This window comes from Gouania willdenowi, chromosome 21, assembly GCF_900634775.1.
Source record: "Gouania willdenowi chromosome 21, fGouWil2.1, whole genome shotgun sequence".
In the NCBI taxonomy this organism is placed as follows: Eukaryota; Metazoa; Chordata; class Actinopteri; order Blenniiformes; family Gobiesocidae; genus Gouania; species Gouania willdenowi.
This window is the reverse complement of record NC_041064.1, coordinates 28,264,010-28,283,405: the sequence shown is the minus strand read 5'-3', so window position 1 is coordinate 28,283,405 and position 19,396 is coordinate 28,264,010. Positions and strand designations below refer to the sequence as shown.

The 19,396-nt window shown below is 37.6% G+C and overlaps 1 protein-coding gene across 3 annotated transcripts in view; it reads right to left on the bottom strand.

Annotated features, from left to right (window-relative positions):
• dpp10 (dipeptidyl peptidase like 10) overlaps window positions 1-19,396 on the bottom strand; it is a 185,359-nt gene that overhangs the window by 25,735 nt on the left and 140,228 nt on the right. For all 3 annotated transcript variants that reach the window (XM_028436497.1, XM_028436499.1, XM_028436498.1), the window contains 4 exons: window positions 18,947-19,054; window positions 10,169-10,260; window positions 5,437-5,484; window positions 5,125-5,246 (listed from right to left, as the gene is read on the bottom strand). In XM_028436497.1, the coding sequence (XP_028292298.1) occupies window positions 5,125-5,246; window positions 5,437-5,484; window positions 10,169-10,260; window positions 18,947-19,054 (370 nt within the window). The remainder of the gene's footprint in view (window positions 1-5,124; window positions 5,247-5,436; window positions 5,485-10,168; window positions 10,261-18,946; window positions 19,055-19,396) is intronic.

Sequence of the window (19,396 nt, the reverse complement as noted above, 5' to 3'; positions counted from 1 at the left end):
AGCCATGATTTTCCATGTGGCTCTTCCGCGTAGTTAGAAAAATGTGGAGGCGTTCTACGCCGAAATGTTTCCGCATAGAATAATTTCTGTAGCCACGCTATGTCATTTGTACGCGCAGAGCTGTCCAGACCTCGCGGATGAGTCAAGCATAAAACAGCCTTAAGGCTTGCAAAAGAAGCCCAATTTGATTAAAACCTTAAATTACATTAAAAGTAAGAGAGTTAACATTTTACAAATTAGATACCAGCATTGTCACTAAGCAGCAGCACATTTTGACATTTGAATGGTGTGGATCAGTTAAGAATTGGCAGAGTTCTAGCAAGTTAAAATATGTATGGAAGAATAGGGAAAACTAGACAAATTTGCTTTGCCGCAACAATGCAATACAATGTGAAAAACAATTGCAAATCCTTTGGCTGTACTGTATGTGTTTATTGTCAAAGAACAATAACATAATTTAGTAGACTGGTACAGTAGATCCTACAGCACAATATGTATCATAGTAATATCACAAATCCCTCTCACTTGTTCTCCTCCCCCACTAGGGTGTAACACTGCTCTCTCTTTTTATAGCTTTCATTCTAATACAGTTTAGCTTACCCTTCCTCAAGAAGGGCTGGTCATGGTCAATTACAATAACAAAAAAAAAATGATTGCACATCCACAAAGAAATGAGCACAATCGCTCATAGCGCAGCGTCTGCCCTGGCAGTCGATGTTGTTTTAGCACCATATTCTCAAAAGAATTTGCTCAAATCATATGCCAGTGCAAACACATCCACAAAGTTTGCTAGCTGAGCGCAATTTGTGCCTCAAATAGCAATTTGTACCGCTCGAGGGTGGTGTCACGGTCTGAGTTTACAAAGTACTGAAATCGATTATCGCTGTGAATTTTGCTACTTCCGCCGCGCTGAGATAAAAAAATTAATTTCAAAGCAATGTGTTTGTATAAAAAAATATATGTTTTATAACTTATTCTCCGCAGTACCTATTATTACATGTGTTGTGTTTGGATAAAAAGAAAGCACATGTTGGAAAATACTTTTTAAAAATGTATTCTTTTTTTCACTAATTTTCCATGGCAAGCTTAGTTTGGCAATCTGACTGACAATCTCAGTCAACAACTTGAGTAATAGCGTGTCATGCAGCAATCTCAATACGAATAGGAATAGTTAATTACCTAAAAAAACATGGTTATAATAAAACTCAATATGAAAAGGAATACTTTATTTATCTCTGTGCATGGCTAATCCTGCACGGGTAAATCACAGTACGTAGCAGTCACGTACTAAGATTGTAAGAGAATGTCAGTAAAGAGGTAAACTCAGACTGTGACACCGGTGTTCTGTTCTGAGATCTCCTCTGCACTCAGTAGAGGAGGTGGGTGAGAGGTGGATATTAGCTGAACTGGGTGCTGTCATGGACAATCTCTCTTACCCACTACACCAGACTGTGGGGACTGAGTAGCTTCAGCAACAGAGTAAGACATCCACCCTGCAGGACGGAGTGCTACCGCAGGTCCTTTATCCAAACATCAATAAGACTCTTTAATAGCACCTTGAGACATCCATCACGTCTGCTTCTTCACTTAATGACAATCACTGTATACTGTATACACAGTAGATACAGTGTATACTATGTTACTAGACCACCAGCTGAGTGCAATGCATCATCAACACAGTGGTTTAAGTGTCCCTAAAAATCAGGCATGGTGTAGATTTCGCAGCGCAGTCCAGTTGGGGGACAGTAGGGCACACCACGTTTGCAATCGGAGATGTAGAACACAATACTAGTGTTCACCTAAACAGGTTTATGCCAAGTCAGAAAGACGAAGAGCTCAGCATTACGCACTGAGTGAGCCCAACAAAAGCGCACAGTGCACACAGCTGATGTGCACCCTACGTTTGTCCTTTTAAGATGCTGAATGAGCATCATCTCTGGAACACAGCTGGGTCCCTTTTCCCTGAATAATGAGGAAGTTTGGAAACTTAAAGAGTCAGTATTATGAAAAAAATCACTCATTCAGAGTGCCAAAGTTGAAAAAGTTCTGTTAACTCGCTCCCTTGCTATTCCACATTTTGTAAAAAGCCAGATCCAAACGGGCGAGTTGGATTTTTCCCCCAATACAACGTCAAACTACCTCACAGGTAAAACAAACACAGCTGTTTAATATAAAATATATGTTATACTTTTTTGCGATATATGTAAAACTACATACACAAAATGTGTTCTCTGCATTTAACCCTTCCCTGAGGAGCTGTTGGCAGCCACCATGTAGCGCCCGGGGAGCAGATCGGTACTGCAAAGGTACTGAAGGAAAAGAATGAAAGAAATGCTGAAGAGATAAAATTGTTGAACGCCAGGGTTGAACAGCTGGAACAAAAGGAAAGAGAGAAAGATGTCATCATCACAGGCCTAAAGATAAAACCCAGGAGTTACGCGTGTGACGAAGAAACAAAATCGATTGAACAACAGGTCATTGACTACCTGGAGTCGAAGGACATTGTCCTGAACCCTGACAACATCAACTCCTGCCATCTCCTGCCAAAGAAAAATGATAACAGAGCTGTAAAAATAACCTTCACGAATATGAAATTCAAAGGAGAACTACTGAAGCAAGGAAGAAAGCTGAAGGAAACGAAGGTTTTTATTAATGAAAACCTGACAAAAAAAAATGCAAGCATCGCATGGAAGGCACGCCAAATAAAAAAAGGAGGAAAGATTTTAAAGACGTGGACAAGGAACTGCAGAAATTACATCACACCACTGGGAGAAGAGAACGGAAAACCAATCCTCATCAAAACGATAGAAGACTTGGGAAAATACGAAGGATCCACCTAAACAACAACATTACTGATGGTAATCATGGATATGGACCCAGATCTATATAAACACTGGAAACAAAACTCAGACTGTGATTATTTTATGGAGACTGAATTAAATGTGGAAACCAAGAGTAAAAAAGGTCTGTCATTTATTCATTTCAATTGCTAGGTGGTGGGGTGATTAAGGATTACATTAAATTTAAATTCAAAGTGTTTATTGTCATATGTGCAGTTAGAAACACGTTTTCCTGTACAATGAAATTACTACCTTGCTTATGAACTAAGATATAATAATGTGTTTATACAAGTTAAATCTAACAGTGGAAAATACAACACTGCCAATAGAACTAACAACAGCTGGATTAACCTTGATGTAGACACAAAACAAGCTGCAAACTTATGTGTCCAAAAGAGACATTCCCGAGTGGTGACACTATGGATGAAAAGGGAAAAAAAAACTTCCAAACACCTTCGAAAGAGGAACTATTCTTACACTGGAGGAATACTAACAACGTCTGGCAGGGAACAAGGCCAACACGAACAACGATAGATAGGAAGAGGAATAAAAAAAAAAAATTAAAAAAAAAAAAAAAAGACAACACTGACTACAGATGAGAATACACAAAAAGAGGACTGTTCAGAACAACTCAAGAATGTTTGACCAGAGAGACATGTAAACCCATGTAAATTTGCGATGGTAAAACAGGGGACGGGACCCAGATAAGCAAACTGCTTCTCTCGTCTCCTTTTTCGGCATGTACAAAAAAAAAAAAAAAAAAAATGTAAAAAAAAAAAAAAAGTGAATGTAACCATGTCGGAAATAAACTGAATAAATAAATAAATAAAATGAATACAAATAAATAGGGTTATCATAAAGGATTGATCAACGTCCTACAGTAATGTACCAGGGAGATTAGATGGTCTATTCCTATAGTCAGAATAAGTGAGGATGACAAGAAAGCGATCTAGCAGCTCTGATGAGTGTTTAAAACAGATGTGATAAAGCAGCGTTTGTCAGACTCCAAATCACGTTAGCCGCTAAGTAGCCATGTGTTTTACTATAATGTGCAATTTTTTGACTGAATACAATAACGAGTGTGTGGATAGCAAAAGACAATTGCTCGTGTTGTTGGGGTTCTTAGAACAAATGGAATGGGTGAAAACTAGCATAATACTGGACCTTTAAACATTTAGGCGAGGGAGAGAGTGAGAAAGGGTGAAGGTAAAATTGTGCTTATTTAATACATGAGTTTCACCAACGGTAACTGCGCTGCTCAAACTGCAAGTGGCAAATAGCGTTGGTGTTTGTGGATGAGGAGCTATTTGCTCTGAGACATATTTCCATACGAGGGTGGCAAATTTTAGCAGGAGTAATGAGTGTTCCCTCATTTACAAACATTCAAATCAGACCGCCATTACTGATGGTGGCGGTTTGCATCCATATTAGGCAATCTGTGGATTGCACAATTGTTTCTCTCATTTGCGCTGGTTTAACCCATTGAAATCTTTTTGAGGATCTGGCCCAGAGTGTTAGTCTTTGATATCATATGCAGAAAAGATAAGAACAAATATTATAGACATTAAAATGTGTATAGGCAATAGAAAATAAAAAAATAATAATTCCATTTTTAAGTCCATTCAAGTAGCAGCACATTCATTTACATTCTTGTACCATAATTCATTTAATAATGTCAATGTATTTACTAAAATAAATAATATTTTGTGCAGTCATCGGCTTAGAGCAGAGAGAGAACATGTACCTGCTCCGTTGCACTTTCACCTCCAATTCATTGACTTTAAATTTAATTTTGCGCTTTCTCCCACACAGCTTTCCTGCACCCTTCATGTTCAACGTGCAAAATGCTCATTTAAATAGGGTGGTCTCAACCACATCTACACACATGCAGATTTGCACTGCAATATGCTGTTAAAAAATCCATCCATCCATTGTCAGACCCTATCCCTGGCTCACACTTGGTGCTGGGCAGGGGTAAACCCTGTAGAGGGTGCCAGTCCATTGCAGGGCAACACACAGACAGACAAACAACCACTCACACTCCTATGGGCAATTTAGAGACTCCAGTTTTGTTTTTGGTTTGTGGGAGGAGGCCAGAGTACACAGAGGATATCCACACAGCAACAGGGAGAACATGAGAACTACACACAGAAAGGGCGTGTCCACCCCAGGGCTTGAACCAAGGAACTTCTTGCTGTAAGGAGGACGTGCTAACCACTAAGCCACCATGCACCCTTTATTTGAGACCCTAGTAATTATGCTTCTGGTTATCTGCTGATCTTACCTTTGCAATGAAGGATAATGTGCTGGTTGGTGGGGCTGATGTCGGCATCAAAGAACAGGCAGTGAGCTTTATTAAGCTCACACGTTAAACACAGACGTGGGAAGAGACCGATTGTTTTAACACTGAAGAGAAAGAAAAATACATTATCTTCAGATATGAAAAAAATATATATGCATATACTTTAAAAGTTATTTGACTACCTACTCTATCTCTGCTTATGTAGTCATTTTATGTCAGCCATTGAATTTTAAGGTGGGAAAATATTGCAACAGTTGCAAACCCCTATTATCACAAAATAGCAGAAACACAAACCTGAAAAGCTGCCTTCTCCTCGGTGAACCTTCTGTGCTGAGAAAATAACTGTTCGGGAAAAATAAATAGTAGTTACCATTAACAGGGAAAAAACCCATATAATTTATAGTGATTTATCTGATAAACCAAAAACACCTTTTTATTATGGCTGGGACTTTATTGCATTATTTGCGATTAATAATTGAATTAATTAATTAATTATTTTATTTATTTATTTTGCACTCCAAACAGTGTGTAAGCTCTCTAATTGCACAAGTTCCTGGTATACCCATTATACTGATGCACAGACCACAAGATGAAAAACAGGAAAACCAGAGGAGAAGTTATTGCTGTGTTTCGTGGGTGGAAATTTTAGTCTAAATAATATACTGGATGGAAAAAAAAGCCCAGTTGTGTGAAAATTGTGCTGGATACAGTTTACCGATTACCAGAGCTCTTCCAGCTTCCGCTACCACCTCAATCCTAAACATGTTGCAGCTGGTATGGACAACGTTCCTAGTCTAAGCAGGCAGTGTCACCAAACCACACTCAACAATATAACAGGGTTCCGAGCCAAAATAAGTCCAAACTAACAAATAACTGACAAATTAACAAACTCACTGGCTAAATGGATTGCAGTGGACAGTCAACTCCTCTCGGTGGTAGAGGATGTAGGACTAGAAGCGGTGCTACAGATAGCGCCGTCTGACCCAACTTATGAACTGCTGCTATGCAGAAAGAAAATTTCAAACAAAATTTATCAGCTTCATCAGTTGGTCTATTGATTTAATTCCACAGATATTCAAACTATGTTGCACTGACAGTTTTCACTTTTTTGGAATATACTACACTAAATGCTGTTTTTAATTTTATACACAAAGTTTGCCAAAAAATCTGGAAAAGCATGAAAATAGCTTACTTAAATTGAAGGTTGTGCCTTGTAAACAATACAATCATTTTTTTCCATTGATATTGCACATTATGTTAGCACTCTCTTAACACAATTTAAGGCGATTAATTGAGATTATTTACTTGAAATGGAGCGTGTGCATTGCTCTGGAAAATCACCCGGTAAAGGAGGAAAACCCAGACCAAAAGTGGTGACGTTCCTGAGATACAAGGACCGACTGTGATGGAAAAGGCAAAGCTTATCAAGGGATCAAAATTTAACATTAATGAAAACTTTTCTGAATCTGTGCAACAAACAACAATTCTATATTCAAAATTCATACTCACTGCACGCTATTCAATTTCACTAAACAGAGACACACTTCAGGTCCGCAAGGTTGAGCAATCAATCACTGATTCATGGATTACGTCTACAAAAACTCCTTTACAGCCGTTGAGGGTGTGACCATAGATATCATACAATAAAGACATTTATCATCTATATTTATATAGCCCTGAAAAAACTTCAGACGAGTACAGTTTGAATTGCATGCTGTGAATGTGAATTTTGAATATTGAATTATTCAGTCTCAAAACAGTAAATTTAATTTCAAGTTGTTACTTTCAAATTCAATACCAACTATTCAAATTCAGTTTCTAGTGGCACAAATCTCAGCCCATATTTTTCTCTCTGATGATTACAACAGGCTATCTATACATGAGACTTTGGCATTTAATTAATTTGAACTTCACAAGAGATTATGTTATGCATGGTTTGGAAATAGATCCTGATTTAAACTTTTTCTCAAATGCAAATAATGTTAACTCGTGAGTATTTTGATGATGTCAAGCTTAACAATCTCATACAATCATCTTCTAAGAATAATAACATGTTTTCAGTATTACATTTAAATATATGCAGTCTCCCAAAAAATTATGAAAAGATGGCACATTTTGTATCTTCTTTGAATCATGAGTTTTCAGAAATTGGAACTTGGCCTATATGAATTGACATCCTATAACTCAACTCACTTTGTCAGGCAATTAAGGTCTGGAGGAGGGGTTTCCATTTTTGTCCACAAAAATCTGGATTTTAATGTCCGACATGATCTTTTCATGCAATTAAATGAAACACAAATCAAATCTGTATTCATAGAAATATTGTCTAATAATAAAACTAAAAATCTTGTAATTGGTAGTATTTACAGACCTCGAAACACAGACGTTTTGAACTTCAATCAATGCTTTTCAAGTTCTTTGGAACACATAAACTGAGAAAATAAATTGTGCAATATTTTTGGGGATTGCAATATTAATTTGTTTAAAAAGGAAACACATTCTGCAACATTAATAGAAAATATACTTTTTAACACATTAAACCATAAGACAAAATCTGGAATATTATGTACAGATATTTCAGACCATTTCCCAAAATTCCAAATGGTTATATTAGGCAACAGTTATATGATGAATAAAGAGCCTCTTACCAGTTTCCGAGCATATAATACTGCTAATAAATTCAAATTCAAACAATTACTGGAAAATATTTATTTTGAAAGTGTTTTTAGGGAAAATGATCCTAACTCAGCTCATCAGATTTTCAAATAATCAATGATGTTTTTGAGAGGTCCTTCCAATTATAAAATCTCATGGGGGTAAAGTAAAAAAAACAAAATCCATGATTTACAAGTGAACTGATAAAATCTTCGCGCATTAAAAATAAGCTATTTAATATTTTTCCCCCCCTTCCCCCTTAAATTTAGCTATAATAAGTTGTATAAAAATCAATACACTCATCTTCTTATGATAACAAAGAAAAAATACTTCAGCGATCACTTTCAGAAATCAAATCAACTCAAATACAGATGGAAATAGTACTTTCAGTAACCCTTTTGATATTGCATGTAATAATTCAATAATTATTTCTCAAATGTTGGTGCTACTCTGGCCAAGAGAATTTGCGCCACAAATGCCAATCCACTAGACGACATTAAAGGTATTTTTTTTTTTTCTTTTAGTGATTTTGAACCGCCTAATTCCAGTGAGGTTCAGGAAATCATTGCAGGCTTAAAAACATCTGCTACTGGCCTAATGGTATAAGTGCTTCTATTATTAAAGATGTTACAGCTACTATTTACTTATATTTTTGCATTATCTATGAAAACTGGCATAGTACCCTCAGAACTAAAAATAAAAAAGTTGTGCCTTTATATAAAATGGTGAAAAGGCATCCTTCTCAAATTATTGTCCTGTTCCAATATTGCCATGTTTTTCAAAGACTTTGGGAAAACTTGATTATAGAAGACTTCTTCAACACAAACAAAATATAATATATATAATTACCAGTTCAGATTTCACAAATATCATTCATCACACATGGCTCTTATTGAACTAATGGATAGAATTCATACGGCTTTGAATAAAAAGGAATTTGCAATTGGTGTATTTTTAGATCTATCTAAAGCTTTTGACACTATAAACCAAGATATTCTGCTTCAAAAACTGCATAAATATAGATTCAGGGACAATGTATATATTTGGATCTGTAATTATTTATCTAACAGAGAACAGTATGTCAGTATGAAAAATTATGAATCTAAAAATCTTGATCTTCACAATTATTCAGAATGGTTCAGAGCTAAAAAAAAATTGTCATTAAATGCCAAAAAAATTAATTTTATGTTATTTGCTGGTAATAAAAAATATGATAGAGATCAAATTAAAATTTACATTAATAATGAAGAATAAAAACAATGTGTCATCTACATGTTTTTTAGGAGTTCAGATTGATGATAAACTGTGCTGGAAGGAACATTTTGAAAAAGTTTGCAAAAAGATAACTAAGTCTATTGGAATCATAAGTCACAATAGAAATCTAGTAAATGTCTCTTAACACTTTACTACAGTCTTATTTATCCTTATTTAAATTATGGCAATATTGAATGGGGAAATACCTTCACAACTTACCTAACCAAAATTTTCATTCTACAAAAGAAGTTTGTTCGTATAGCTACTCTTTCCAAACATGACGCTCCAAGTGCACCTTTGTTTTTTTTAATTAAACTCTTGAATATCTTTGATATAAATACTATTATGACTTGTACATTTGTATTTAGATCACTGTATGATGATGTCTGGCCTTCTAATATAAAACATAATTTTATGTATAACTATCAGGTTCATCATTATTCTACTAGGCAGGCTGCAAAAGTACACCTTCATCTGCCATTGTATAATACATCTTGGGATCAACTGACAATTAAGTATCATGGAGTTAAAGAATGGAACAGACATATCCATCTTCTGGATTCATCCACAACATTGTCCATGTAGAAAAACAAACTAAAACATAAATTAATGGCTGAGTATTTGCATTGAGTACAAAGCAAAGACTCATAAAGGTAAAGATTTTACAAGTATTGTATATATGACACTATGTATTTGTATTTGACTTGGTATTTTGTCTATGTCGTGACCTGGCATGGCTTAAAGCTAGTTTTTTATTTAATTGTTTCCTTGGGAGTGGTGTTGTTATAAGCCTATTGGCTTCCACCTCTTCCATGCACACTATTATTATTATTATTGCTTTTTTTTTTTTTTTATATTCATACATCTGAATGGATATTTTTTATGTTCTTTCTTTTTCCTTTAATGGCTACTCTAAAGTACTAAATAAAAAACAAATACATAAATAAATAAAATAAAATAAATTATAAGGTCTCTGATTAATTAGATTCGTTTTTTTTTTTTTAAATCGAGTCCTACCACTAGTTTTTATTCTTGAAATGTAAATAATTGTTATAGATATTCAGTGTGTCCATTTTTTTCAACCTCTGGGACATGGATTTCAAGTTGTTTAACTTACAGGTTGTCCGTGTTCTCATCGTAGGAAACTATCTTCGTCACTTCCCAGTTTCCTGAAGTCAGATGACGGACTTCGTTTTGATCTGTTCGGAACTGAAGAAAGGATATATTACCATTCATTCCTGGTTCTGTGATATCTAATGTGTAGTAGAACAAACTGCTTCCTTCAACACTTCAATTCAACGACTTAGCTTGCGAACCACGCGGCACCCCTCACTTCAACTAGAAGATTTCATAAACTCAGCCTCAGGACAAACTTTCTCCAGCAATACATTCCAGCCTGTTAATATATAGTAAGTCTTCCCCCCAATCCGGAGACAAAAGGCATCCACTCAAAATGCAGCTATCCCATTTTCTTATCTACATAACTAATGTTAGTAACATCTCTGACCAACACCCAAATCTACATCAAAGAGACTTCCACAGACTGAGTGGAAACCATAGCATGGCCTCTGACTGAAACAATGCAAGATGAATAAAATGTTTTACAAGTTTGAATGCAAAGTTAAATATTTCTCATGCACAGTTTATATCAATGCTCTAACCACAGGAATCCATACATCGGAGATTGGATTCACAAGGTTATAAGGTTACATTAAAATGTTTTTTTTTGTTAATCGCTCTGAGATTACTTTGTTGTCATTTGCGCTACATAGATAAAGTTGAGTTGAGTTGAATCTAACTGTTGATCTTTCTAGTTTTACAGTAACCACTACCAAAGTAATGGATTAAATAAGTATTTATGTACTATAAAATATAATTAACCAATGTTTATTTAGGTAATTTAATTGTTAATAATGTGTCTCTGTTTCTGAGTTATTTCAATTTCATGTTTCTGTTGTTCTGAAGAAGCCTTTACAAAAACATTTGTCCATTCAACACCTATCAGTCACATCACATGTCATTGACACCCTCAAATAATTTGGCCAGCAAACTTTTGAACCAATTCCAGCTGTTGATTTTGAAAAGTTATTTAGTTGGGCTGTACTTAATTCAGAAATGGATTGCTTTTTGTATAAAAGTGCTTTTAGTGCCTGAGGGACTGGAGCTGGTGTGACCTGAGACGTGGCAAGCTGCTGCAAACACAGCTGTGACCTCATGTGAACCTGCAGGCTCAGAAACGTCTTTTATTTGACCCAATCTGCTGTACAGAGTTGGTACGTAGGTTTCCTCCCACAATCCAAGACCATGACTGTTAGGTTGATTGGAGTCTCTAGATTGCCTGTAGGGGTGAATGTTAGTGTAAGTGGTTGTCTGTGTGTTGTCCTGCAATGGACTGGCACTCTGCCAGAGTGTACCCCCGCCTAACGCCCATTGACGGCTGGAGATAAGCACTAGCAGACCCCCGCAAACTTGGAAGAAGGAGCAAGCTGCTCAGAAAATTGATGGACAGATATTTCAGGGAGCATATAGTGCTCCGGTAGTTGTTGATGTGTTGTGCACAATTTAACTTTTTAAAAATAAATGGTTAAACTTAATTATTTGTCTGTGATTAATGTTTCAATACTGTCTGGAGCAGTAATTAACAAAATTGTTTTGCATTCACAGTAACGCCTCTTCAATATGAGTCAATGGAGTGACTCTGGGCGCAGTTTACATGCGTCCATGTAAACTGCGCCCAGAGTCTGCTCTGCTATGCAGAGTTGAATGCAGCTGGAACATTCACACAACACCCTCCTCCAGCCATGGGAGGGGCTGATGTCACAATGGTCCGTCATAAAGTGGCTTTGACAGGTGAAGCCGTGGGATGTTAGAAGGAGAAGCAAAATGAAAAAGAGAAATTAAATAATTCTGCTTTCCCTGCTTACCTGCTGACACAGCATGGATAAAGACAGATAGGACCCATTTAAAGCACTTTTCAGAGAAGGCAAAGAAACATAACAAACTAGGAACAAACTACATTTGATGATTTCAAATCTTGAATATGTCCATATTTTGTAAACTAAGTCTTAAATTATATATTGTCAGGTCCTAAATTATGTATATTAATTCACCACTTCATTTTTCAACCCCGTTTTTATTTAATTACTTGTTAAACTAACTAAAACTGGATTTCAATAAGTATAATAATCCTGACGCACACTCACTCACTCTATTCTCTATACCAGAGTTTCTCAAGTTGTGGTACGTGTACCCCTAGGGGTACGCGATGGCACTACAGGGGGTACTTAAGAGAGAGAGAGAGAGAAAAGGAAAATTAACAAATGAAAGCATTAAAAATATGGGGTTTTATAATGTTTATTTATTTAGTTCAAAATGATAATACTACTAAATATAATTCACAAAACAACAATAAAAACACCAAATATGAGAAAAATCAACTGAATAATAACAAGAATAGACATCCAACAACAAAATCTGCAAAATGACACCAAAATGACACTAAGAGAGTAAAATAATGATAATATACTGATTAGAACACCAACTGAAAAAACAAGGATTCTCCTGGTCTCACATCAGGAGGGAGATGACCATAAATGATTAAAAAAATAAAATAAATTCTATTCATGAGGCACTAAATACTGCTTCTTTCCACTTATTTAGAAAAAGAGATTCTATAAATTGTGTGTTATCGCTCATTCATTCCATCATTTTGATCTATAGTTGTTTTTTCATAGTATTCTGAGCAAAATTTGGTAGTTGGACATAAGGGGGTACTTGAATTCAGAAATGAGAGAAAGGGGGTACTTGAGCCAAAAAAGTTTTAGCCAAAAAAGTTTGAAAACCACTGGTATATACTGTACTACTATATACTATATTTGTTCTTGCTTGTTTATGGGTTCGATGACAATAAATGTGGTTAGTTTGAAAGCAGTTCTGTAAGTGCAATTGTTCTTACTTATTTGTTCAAAGCTACACAAAACCTGTTTTTGGTGAATATCTATTTTGAAGTTATAGCCCCCCCTAGAGAAAAATGGACCAGCCGCCACTGCGTTAATCCCAACTATTGGTTTCATAATCCTTTGTTCAAGGTCACCATCATTGTACCTAGGCAGTGTGATGTCTTTAATCTTTCTATATTTGTCACCAGACTGACACAGTAGATGTGCACAATAGTATCACATTATATGTTTAGCACAAATAAAATAGCTTATTGTCAATCCTTCCTCCTAATTTCCCACCCTAACTCCTTCTCCTCTGTTCCTCTTGCTCTCACTAGGGTGTAACACTGCCCAGTTTATATATATATATATACATGTATATATATATGGCAAGCCGATCAGGAAATTAAATATATATATATATATATATATATATATATATATATGAAAGACTTAATATATATACAGTGAAGAAAATAAGTATTTGAACACCCTGCTATTTTGCAAGTTCTCCCACTTAGAAATCATGGAGGGGTCTGGAATTTTCATGGAAGGTGCATGTCCACTGTATGAGAGATAACCTAAAAAGAAAAATCCAGAAATCACAATCTATGATTTTTTAACAATTTATTCATGTGATACAGCTGAAAATAAGTATTTGAACACCAACGTTAATATTTGGTAGAGTAGCCTTTGTTTGCAATTACAGAGGTCAAACGTTTCCTGTAGTTCTTCACCAGGTTTGCACAGACTGCAGGAGGGATTTTGGCCCACTCCTCCACACAGATCTTCTCTAGATCAGTCAGCTTTCTGGGCTGTCGCTGAGTAACACGGACTTTCAGCTCCCTCCAAAGATTTTCAATTGGATTTAGGTCTGGAGACTGGCTAGGCCACTCCAGAACCTTGATATGCTTCTTACGAAGCCACTCCTTGGTTTTCCTGGCTGTGTGCTTTGGGTCATTGTCATGTTGGAAGATCCAGCCACGACTCATCTTCAATGATCTGACTGAGGGAAGGAGGTTTTTGGCCAATATCTCACAAAACATGGCTGCAGTCATCCTCTCCTTAATACAGTACAGTCGTCATGTCCCATGAGCAGAAAAACACCCACAAAGCATGATGCTACCACCCCCATGCTTCACAGTAGGGATGGTGTTCTTGGGATGGTACGCATCATTCTTCTTCCTCCAATCACGCATAGTGGAATTATGACCAAAAAGGTAAATCTTGGTCTCATCTGACCACAAAACTTTCTCCCATGACTCCTCTGGATCATCCAAATGGTCATTGGCCATTTGGATGATCAGTGGGATCAGTGGGAGAACTTGCAAAATAGCAGGGTGTTCAAATACTTATTTTCTTCACTGTATATGAAAGTGTATTTATATTTATATATATATATATATATATATATATATATACATAAAAGTGTATTTATATATATATATATATATATATATACAATATATATACATGAAAGTGTGTTTATAAATATATATGAAAGTGTATTTTTATATATACGTATATGAAAGACCACACAGAACGACCGACAGACAGACTTTTATTCTGCTGCGTTTGATAAAAATGATCTTGTATCATGTTTTCCACCTCACACCGATAGCAGAGGTGTAATTTGTGTGTCGATGACGTTTCGTTTAAAAGATTTTATAACGTGCAAAATGAACATACTGTCCGTAAAAAAGCTGCAATTGTTTTTGTAAAAGTGTCAAATGTCAGAAGTTCTAACATCAATTGTTCCTCACATCAGCCTCAGTTGATAGTCAGTCACCAGATTATCTGGATACTATTTGGACCGTAACACCGCGAAACAAAACATAACCGTGAGCAGCTTTTTACGAGATAAAACATCCACACACTGAATGAAAACATGAGCAGGACCAGAAAACTGCTGAAATAAATCCTAAACAGTCATATTGTGTGAGGAGACGTCCTGGACCAGGTGCAGCACTTCTCTCGAAAGTCCCCTAACAGCCTCTGTCTAAAACTTTTGCACATTTACTCAGAATCGTTCGACACAGAAGAGGTGTGAGAACATGAGTTTGAGCTGGAGCTGATACAACGATTGAAAAAATTGCACAGTGTCTGCCTGTCTTTACCTCTTCTGTCTCGAACAAAATAAATGACTACAAAGATGGCGTCCGGGTTTTTCATATATATGTATTAAATCTTTCATATAAATATATATATATATATATATATATATATATATATATATAAATACACTTTCACATATATATATATATATAAACTTTTCTTATATATATTCAGACGTTCATAAATATATATATTGTTTCCTGAATGGCTTGCCATATAAAAAAAAAAACTCTTCCTCACCCTCTGCGGGCGGTCTCTTTTTTCCTCCAAGCTCGGGTCCTCTACCAGAGGCCTGGGAGCTTGAGGGTTCTGCGCAGTATCTTTGCTGTTCCTGGAACTGCACTTTTCTGGACCGAGATGTCTGATGTATTTCCTGGGATCTGCTGGAGCCACTCCTCCAGTCTGGGGGGTCACTGCCCTGAGTGCCCCAATGACCACGGGCACCACTGATGCCTTCACCCTCCAGGTTTCTCCAACTCTTCTCTGAGCCCCTGGTATTTCTCTAGTTTCTCGTGTTCCTTTTTCCTGATGTTGAAGTCGCTTGGTATTGCTATGTCGACCACAACGGCTTTCCTCTGCTCTTTGTCCACCACCACAATGTCTGGTTGGTTAGCAATTAGCCATTCTGTCCGTCTGTATCTGGAAGTCCCACAGGATCTTGGCTTGGTCATTTTCTACCACCTTAGATCTGGGCTTCTATTGCTCTGGTGCTCATGAGCTGCTCCTGTGCAGCCATGATGAGTGCCTCTGTGCTGTCCTTTAGTCCGGCTCTGTCTAGCCATTGGTAGCATTTCTTGATATCCGCCACTTCAGTTATGTTTCGGTGGTACATCCCGTGTAGGGGCTTGTCCTCCCATGACGGAACCTCCAGGACCTCATCTTCTGTTCCCCATTGTCTGAGACATTCACTGAGCATGTCATCTGTTGGAGCCTTGTCCTTGATGTACTTATGGATCTTGGATGTTTCATCCTGGATAGTGGCTCTCACACTCACTAGTCCTCGGCCTCCTTCCTTCCAGCTATCGTACAGTCTCAGAGTGCTGGATTTGGGGTGGAACCCTTCGTGCATGGTTAGGAGCTTTCGCGTCTTAACATCTGTGGTCTGTATCTCATCCTTTAGCCAGCTTATTATTCCTGCAGGGTATCTGATTACTGGCAGGGCATAGCTGTTTATTGCCCGAGACTTGTTCTTGTCATTGAGCTGGCTTCTTAGGACCTGCCTTACTCGTTGGAGGTATTTGGCCGTAGCCGCTTTCCTTGTCACCTCTTTGAGGTTGCCGTTTGCTTGTGGGATTCCGAGGTACTTGTAACTGTCCTCAATGTCTGCTATTGTTGCTTCTGGGAGTGAGACCCCTTCTGTGTGGACTACCTTCCCTCTCTTAGTCACCATCAGACCACACTTCTCTAGTCCGAATGACATCCCAATGTCTGCACTGTATATCCGGGTGGTGTGGATCAGTGAGTCGATGTCTCGCTCGTTCTTAGCGTACAGCTTGATGTCATCCATGTAGAGGAAGTGACTGATGGTGACAGTCTTGTTGATTATTTGGCTGAGGGGGTTCAGACCTATGAAGAACAGCAGTGGGGACAGGGCGTCTCCTTGGAATATGCCACATTTGATGGAGACTTGTGCAAGTGGCTTGCCATTGGCTTCAAGGGTGGTTTTCCACAGCCTCATCGAGTTTGCAATGAAGGCTCTTAGAGTCCTGTTGATGTTGTATAGCTCCAGGCATTCAATGATCCAAGTATGTGGCATTGAGTCGTAGGCCTTCTTGTAATCAATCCAGGCAGTGCTCAGGTTAGTATGTCGGGTTCTGCAGTCTCGAGCGACTGTTCTGTCTACCAGGAGCTGGTGTTTGGCACCTCTGGTATTTTTACCGATTCCCTTCTGAGCTGTGCTCAAGTATTGATCCATGTGCCCACTAATCTTAGCCGCTATGGTGCCGGACATGAGCTTCCACGTTGTGGAGAGGCAGGTTATTGGGCGATAGTTGGATGGGACTGTACCCTTTGAGGGATCCTTCAGCATCTAGGGATTGTAGCTGTCCATAGTGGTGGGCAGGCTGCCCCCCACAGTCTTCTGTGTGGCCTTCACTACTCTCTGCAGATAATTTTTCACTGCTACAGAGCAGCTTCCATACCACACTGTGATGCTGGAGCACAGGACACCCTTCACCACCACACATTTGTAGAAGGACTTCAGGACTGAGCACCCCAAACTAGCACGCTTCAGAAGTAGAGGCACTGGTGAGCCCTCACTTTGGTGTGCACCTAAGTATTTGAAGCTGGAGATCACTTCCACCACAGCCCTTTTACTGTGCCCCTCCTGAAGTCCACGAGCATCTCCTTGGTCTTTGTGTTGATGCAGAGATTGTTTTCTTTGCACCAACCCCCTAGATGTTCTACCTCCTTCATGTAGCCGGACTCATCATTGTTAGCAATTGATTAGACCACCATCATCCACAAACTTCACCATATGACAGCCAGGGTGTTGTTGAGTCATACAGGGAAAACTGGAGGGGGCTCAGCACAAAGCCCTGAGGCGAGCCAGTGGTGAGGACGGTGGGGGAGAAGAAGATGTCATGGGTATGACCTTTTCAACTCAATTGGAATAAAAGAAAACCAAACATAATGGTGTGTAGTAAATTGAGTGTATTTTCGTTTTAATCTGACCCCGCTCACAATACCACTCGTACCCTCAACCGCACATCTTGTGATGATTTAATATATTGCGATATCTTGTCACACAACATGCAGTTCAACCTTTAGAGTATACGTTTTGTTTGTCTTGTATTTTTCTCCTTAAAGTCTAACTAAACCACCAAGTTTTTGCCTTGATCTTGGGTGTTTTTTCAGGAGCAGTTAACTCACTCAGTGCGATTGACGAGATAACTCGTCATTTCAAATCCAAACGTTCAGTGCCATTTTCACACAGATTACTAAAATACACCCTGGCGGAGGGCCCTCATCCATATCTAAACTGTAATGTGATGTAGTAATCAACTGTGGCCTGAAGGTGGCAGCAGCGTACCTTTAGACGTGAGATTAGCCACTGATGCTACCTTAGCAAAGGAGGAAGAAGCAGGAACAAGTGAGATTATGTCGCTACGGAGTGATATTGTGAAGTATCCAGCAGCTCACAGCACGAGATACTAACACAGAACATGTGTGGAACTGAGTGGATTATTATGAAATCAGAACAGTATCATAATGAATGAACTCTTGCAGGGTTTTTCACGAATGCACATGCTTTGTTTCAGAGTTGTATTTCAGATTCACAAATGCACACAATCGGTTTTGCAAATGCACACACTCTGGTTCACAAATATATATTTGTTTTGTATAGTTGTATTTCAAATTCACAAATGCACACAATCTGTTTCGCAAATATATATTTTATGCAAACTTGTAATATAAATTCTGAAATGCACATGCTCTACTTCACAAATATTATTTTGAGGCACACTTGTAATATAAATCCACAGATAATGCAAATTGCTGAATGTGCATTTACAAACTGCTTCTGTGCTGTGAAACCTCTGTGCATTTGTGAGAGAAATGTTTGTGGAGAATTTTAAGACCGCACTGACGTCACGGTCTGACGTCACTATTGGCTGATAAAACTGATTGACTGATTCATCAGCCAATCAGGTGTGTTTGCTTTCAGCCAATCATATGGCTTCTTACATTTTCTCCACACTTTTAAACCAATTGCAGAGCTACTGATATGTGTGCATGTGTAGTGTTCAAACAAGACTGTGGGAGCTAGTATAGAAGAGCAAGAAAATACAACACACTATAATTAGAACCTCATATCTAGTGAGGAATAGCAAAATCTTTACCTGTGTTGTAAACATAGCGATGTGATGAAATTCTCCTCGTCCTCCCTGTTTGACTGGAACAGTAAGGAAGAACCTGTTGCCGTCTTCGGAGAACACTGGTTCTTGGTTCTGTAAGGTGCAATGACACATCAGTCACAACGCTTTATTGATTATTTATTTATTTTTTCAGTTAAGAATATACACATAACAATTAAAAATTTACAATTACACTTCACTCATAAGCTAGTTTATGAACATGTATGTTCATAAATATATTTATAAACAAGCTTATAAGTGAACTATGTGAGCAACGCAGGTGATAAGATTTTTGTAATCTATACATTATTTATGGCCTTTCTTTAGCTAAAGAATCTGTATCTGTTAGTAGGCAGTAGTCATTTCTAATGTCATGAATCTATAAGTATAATAATAAACGCTGTCGAAATGGTAAACAGACAATTTCTCAATGGT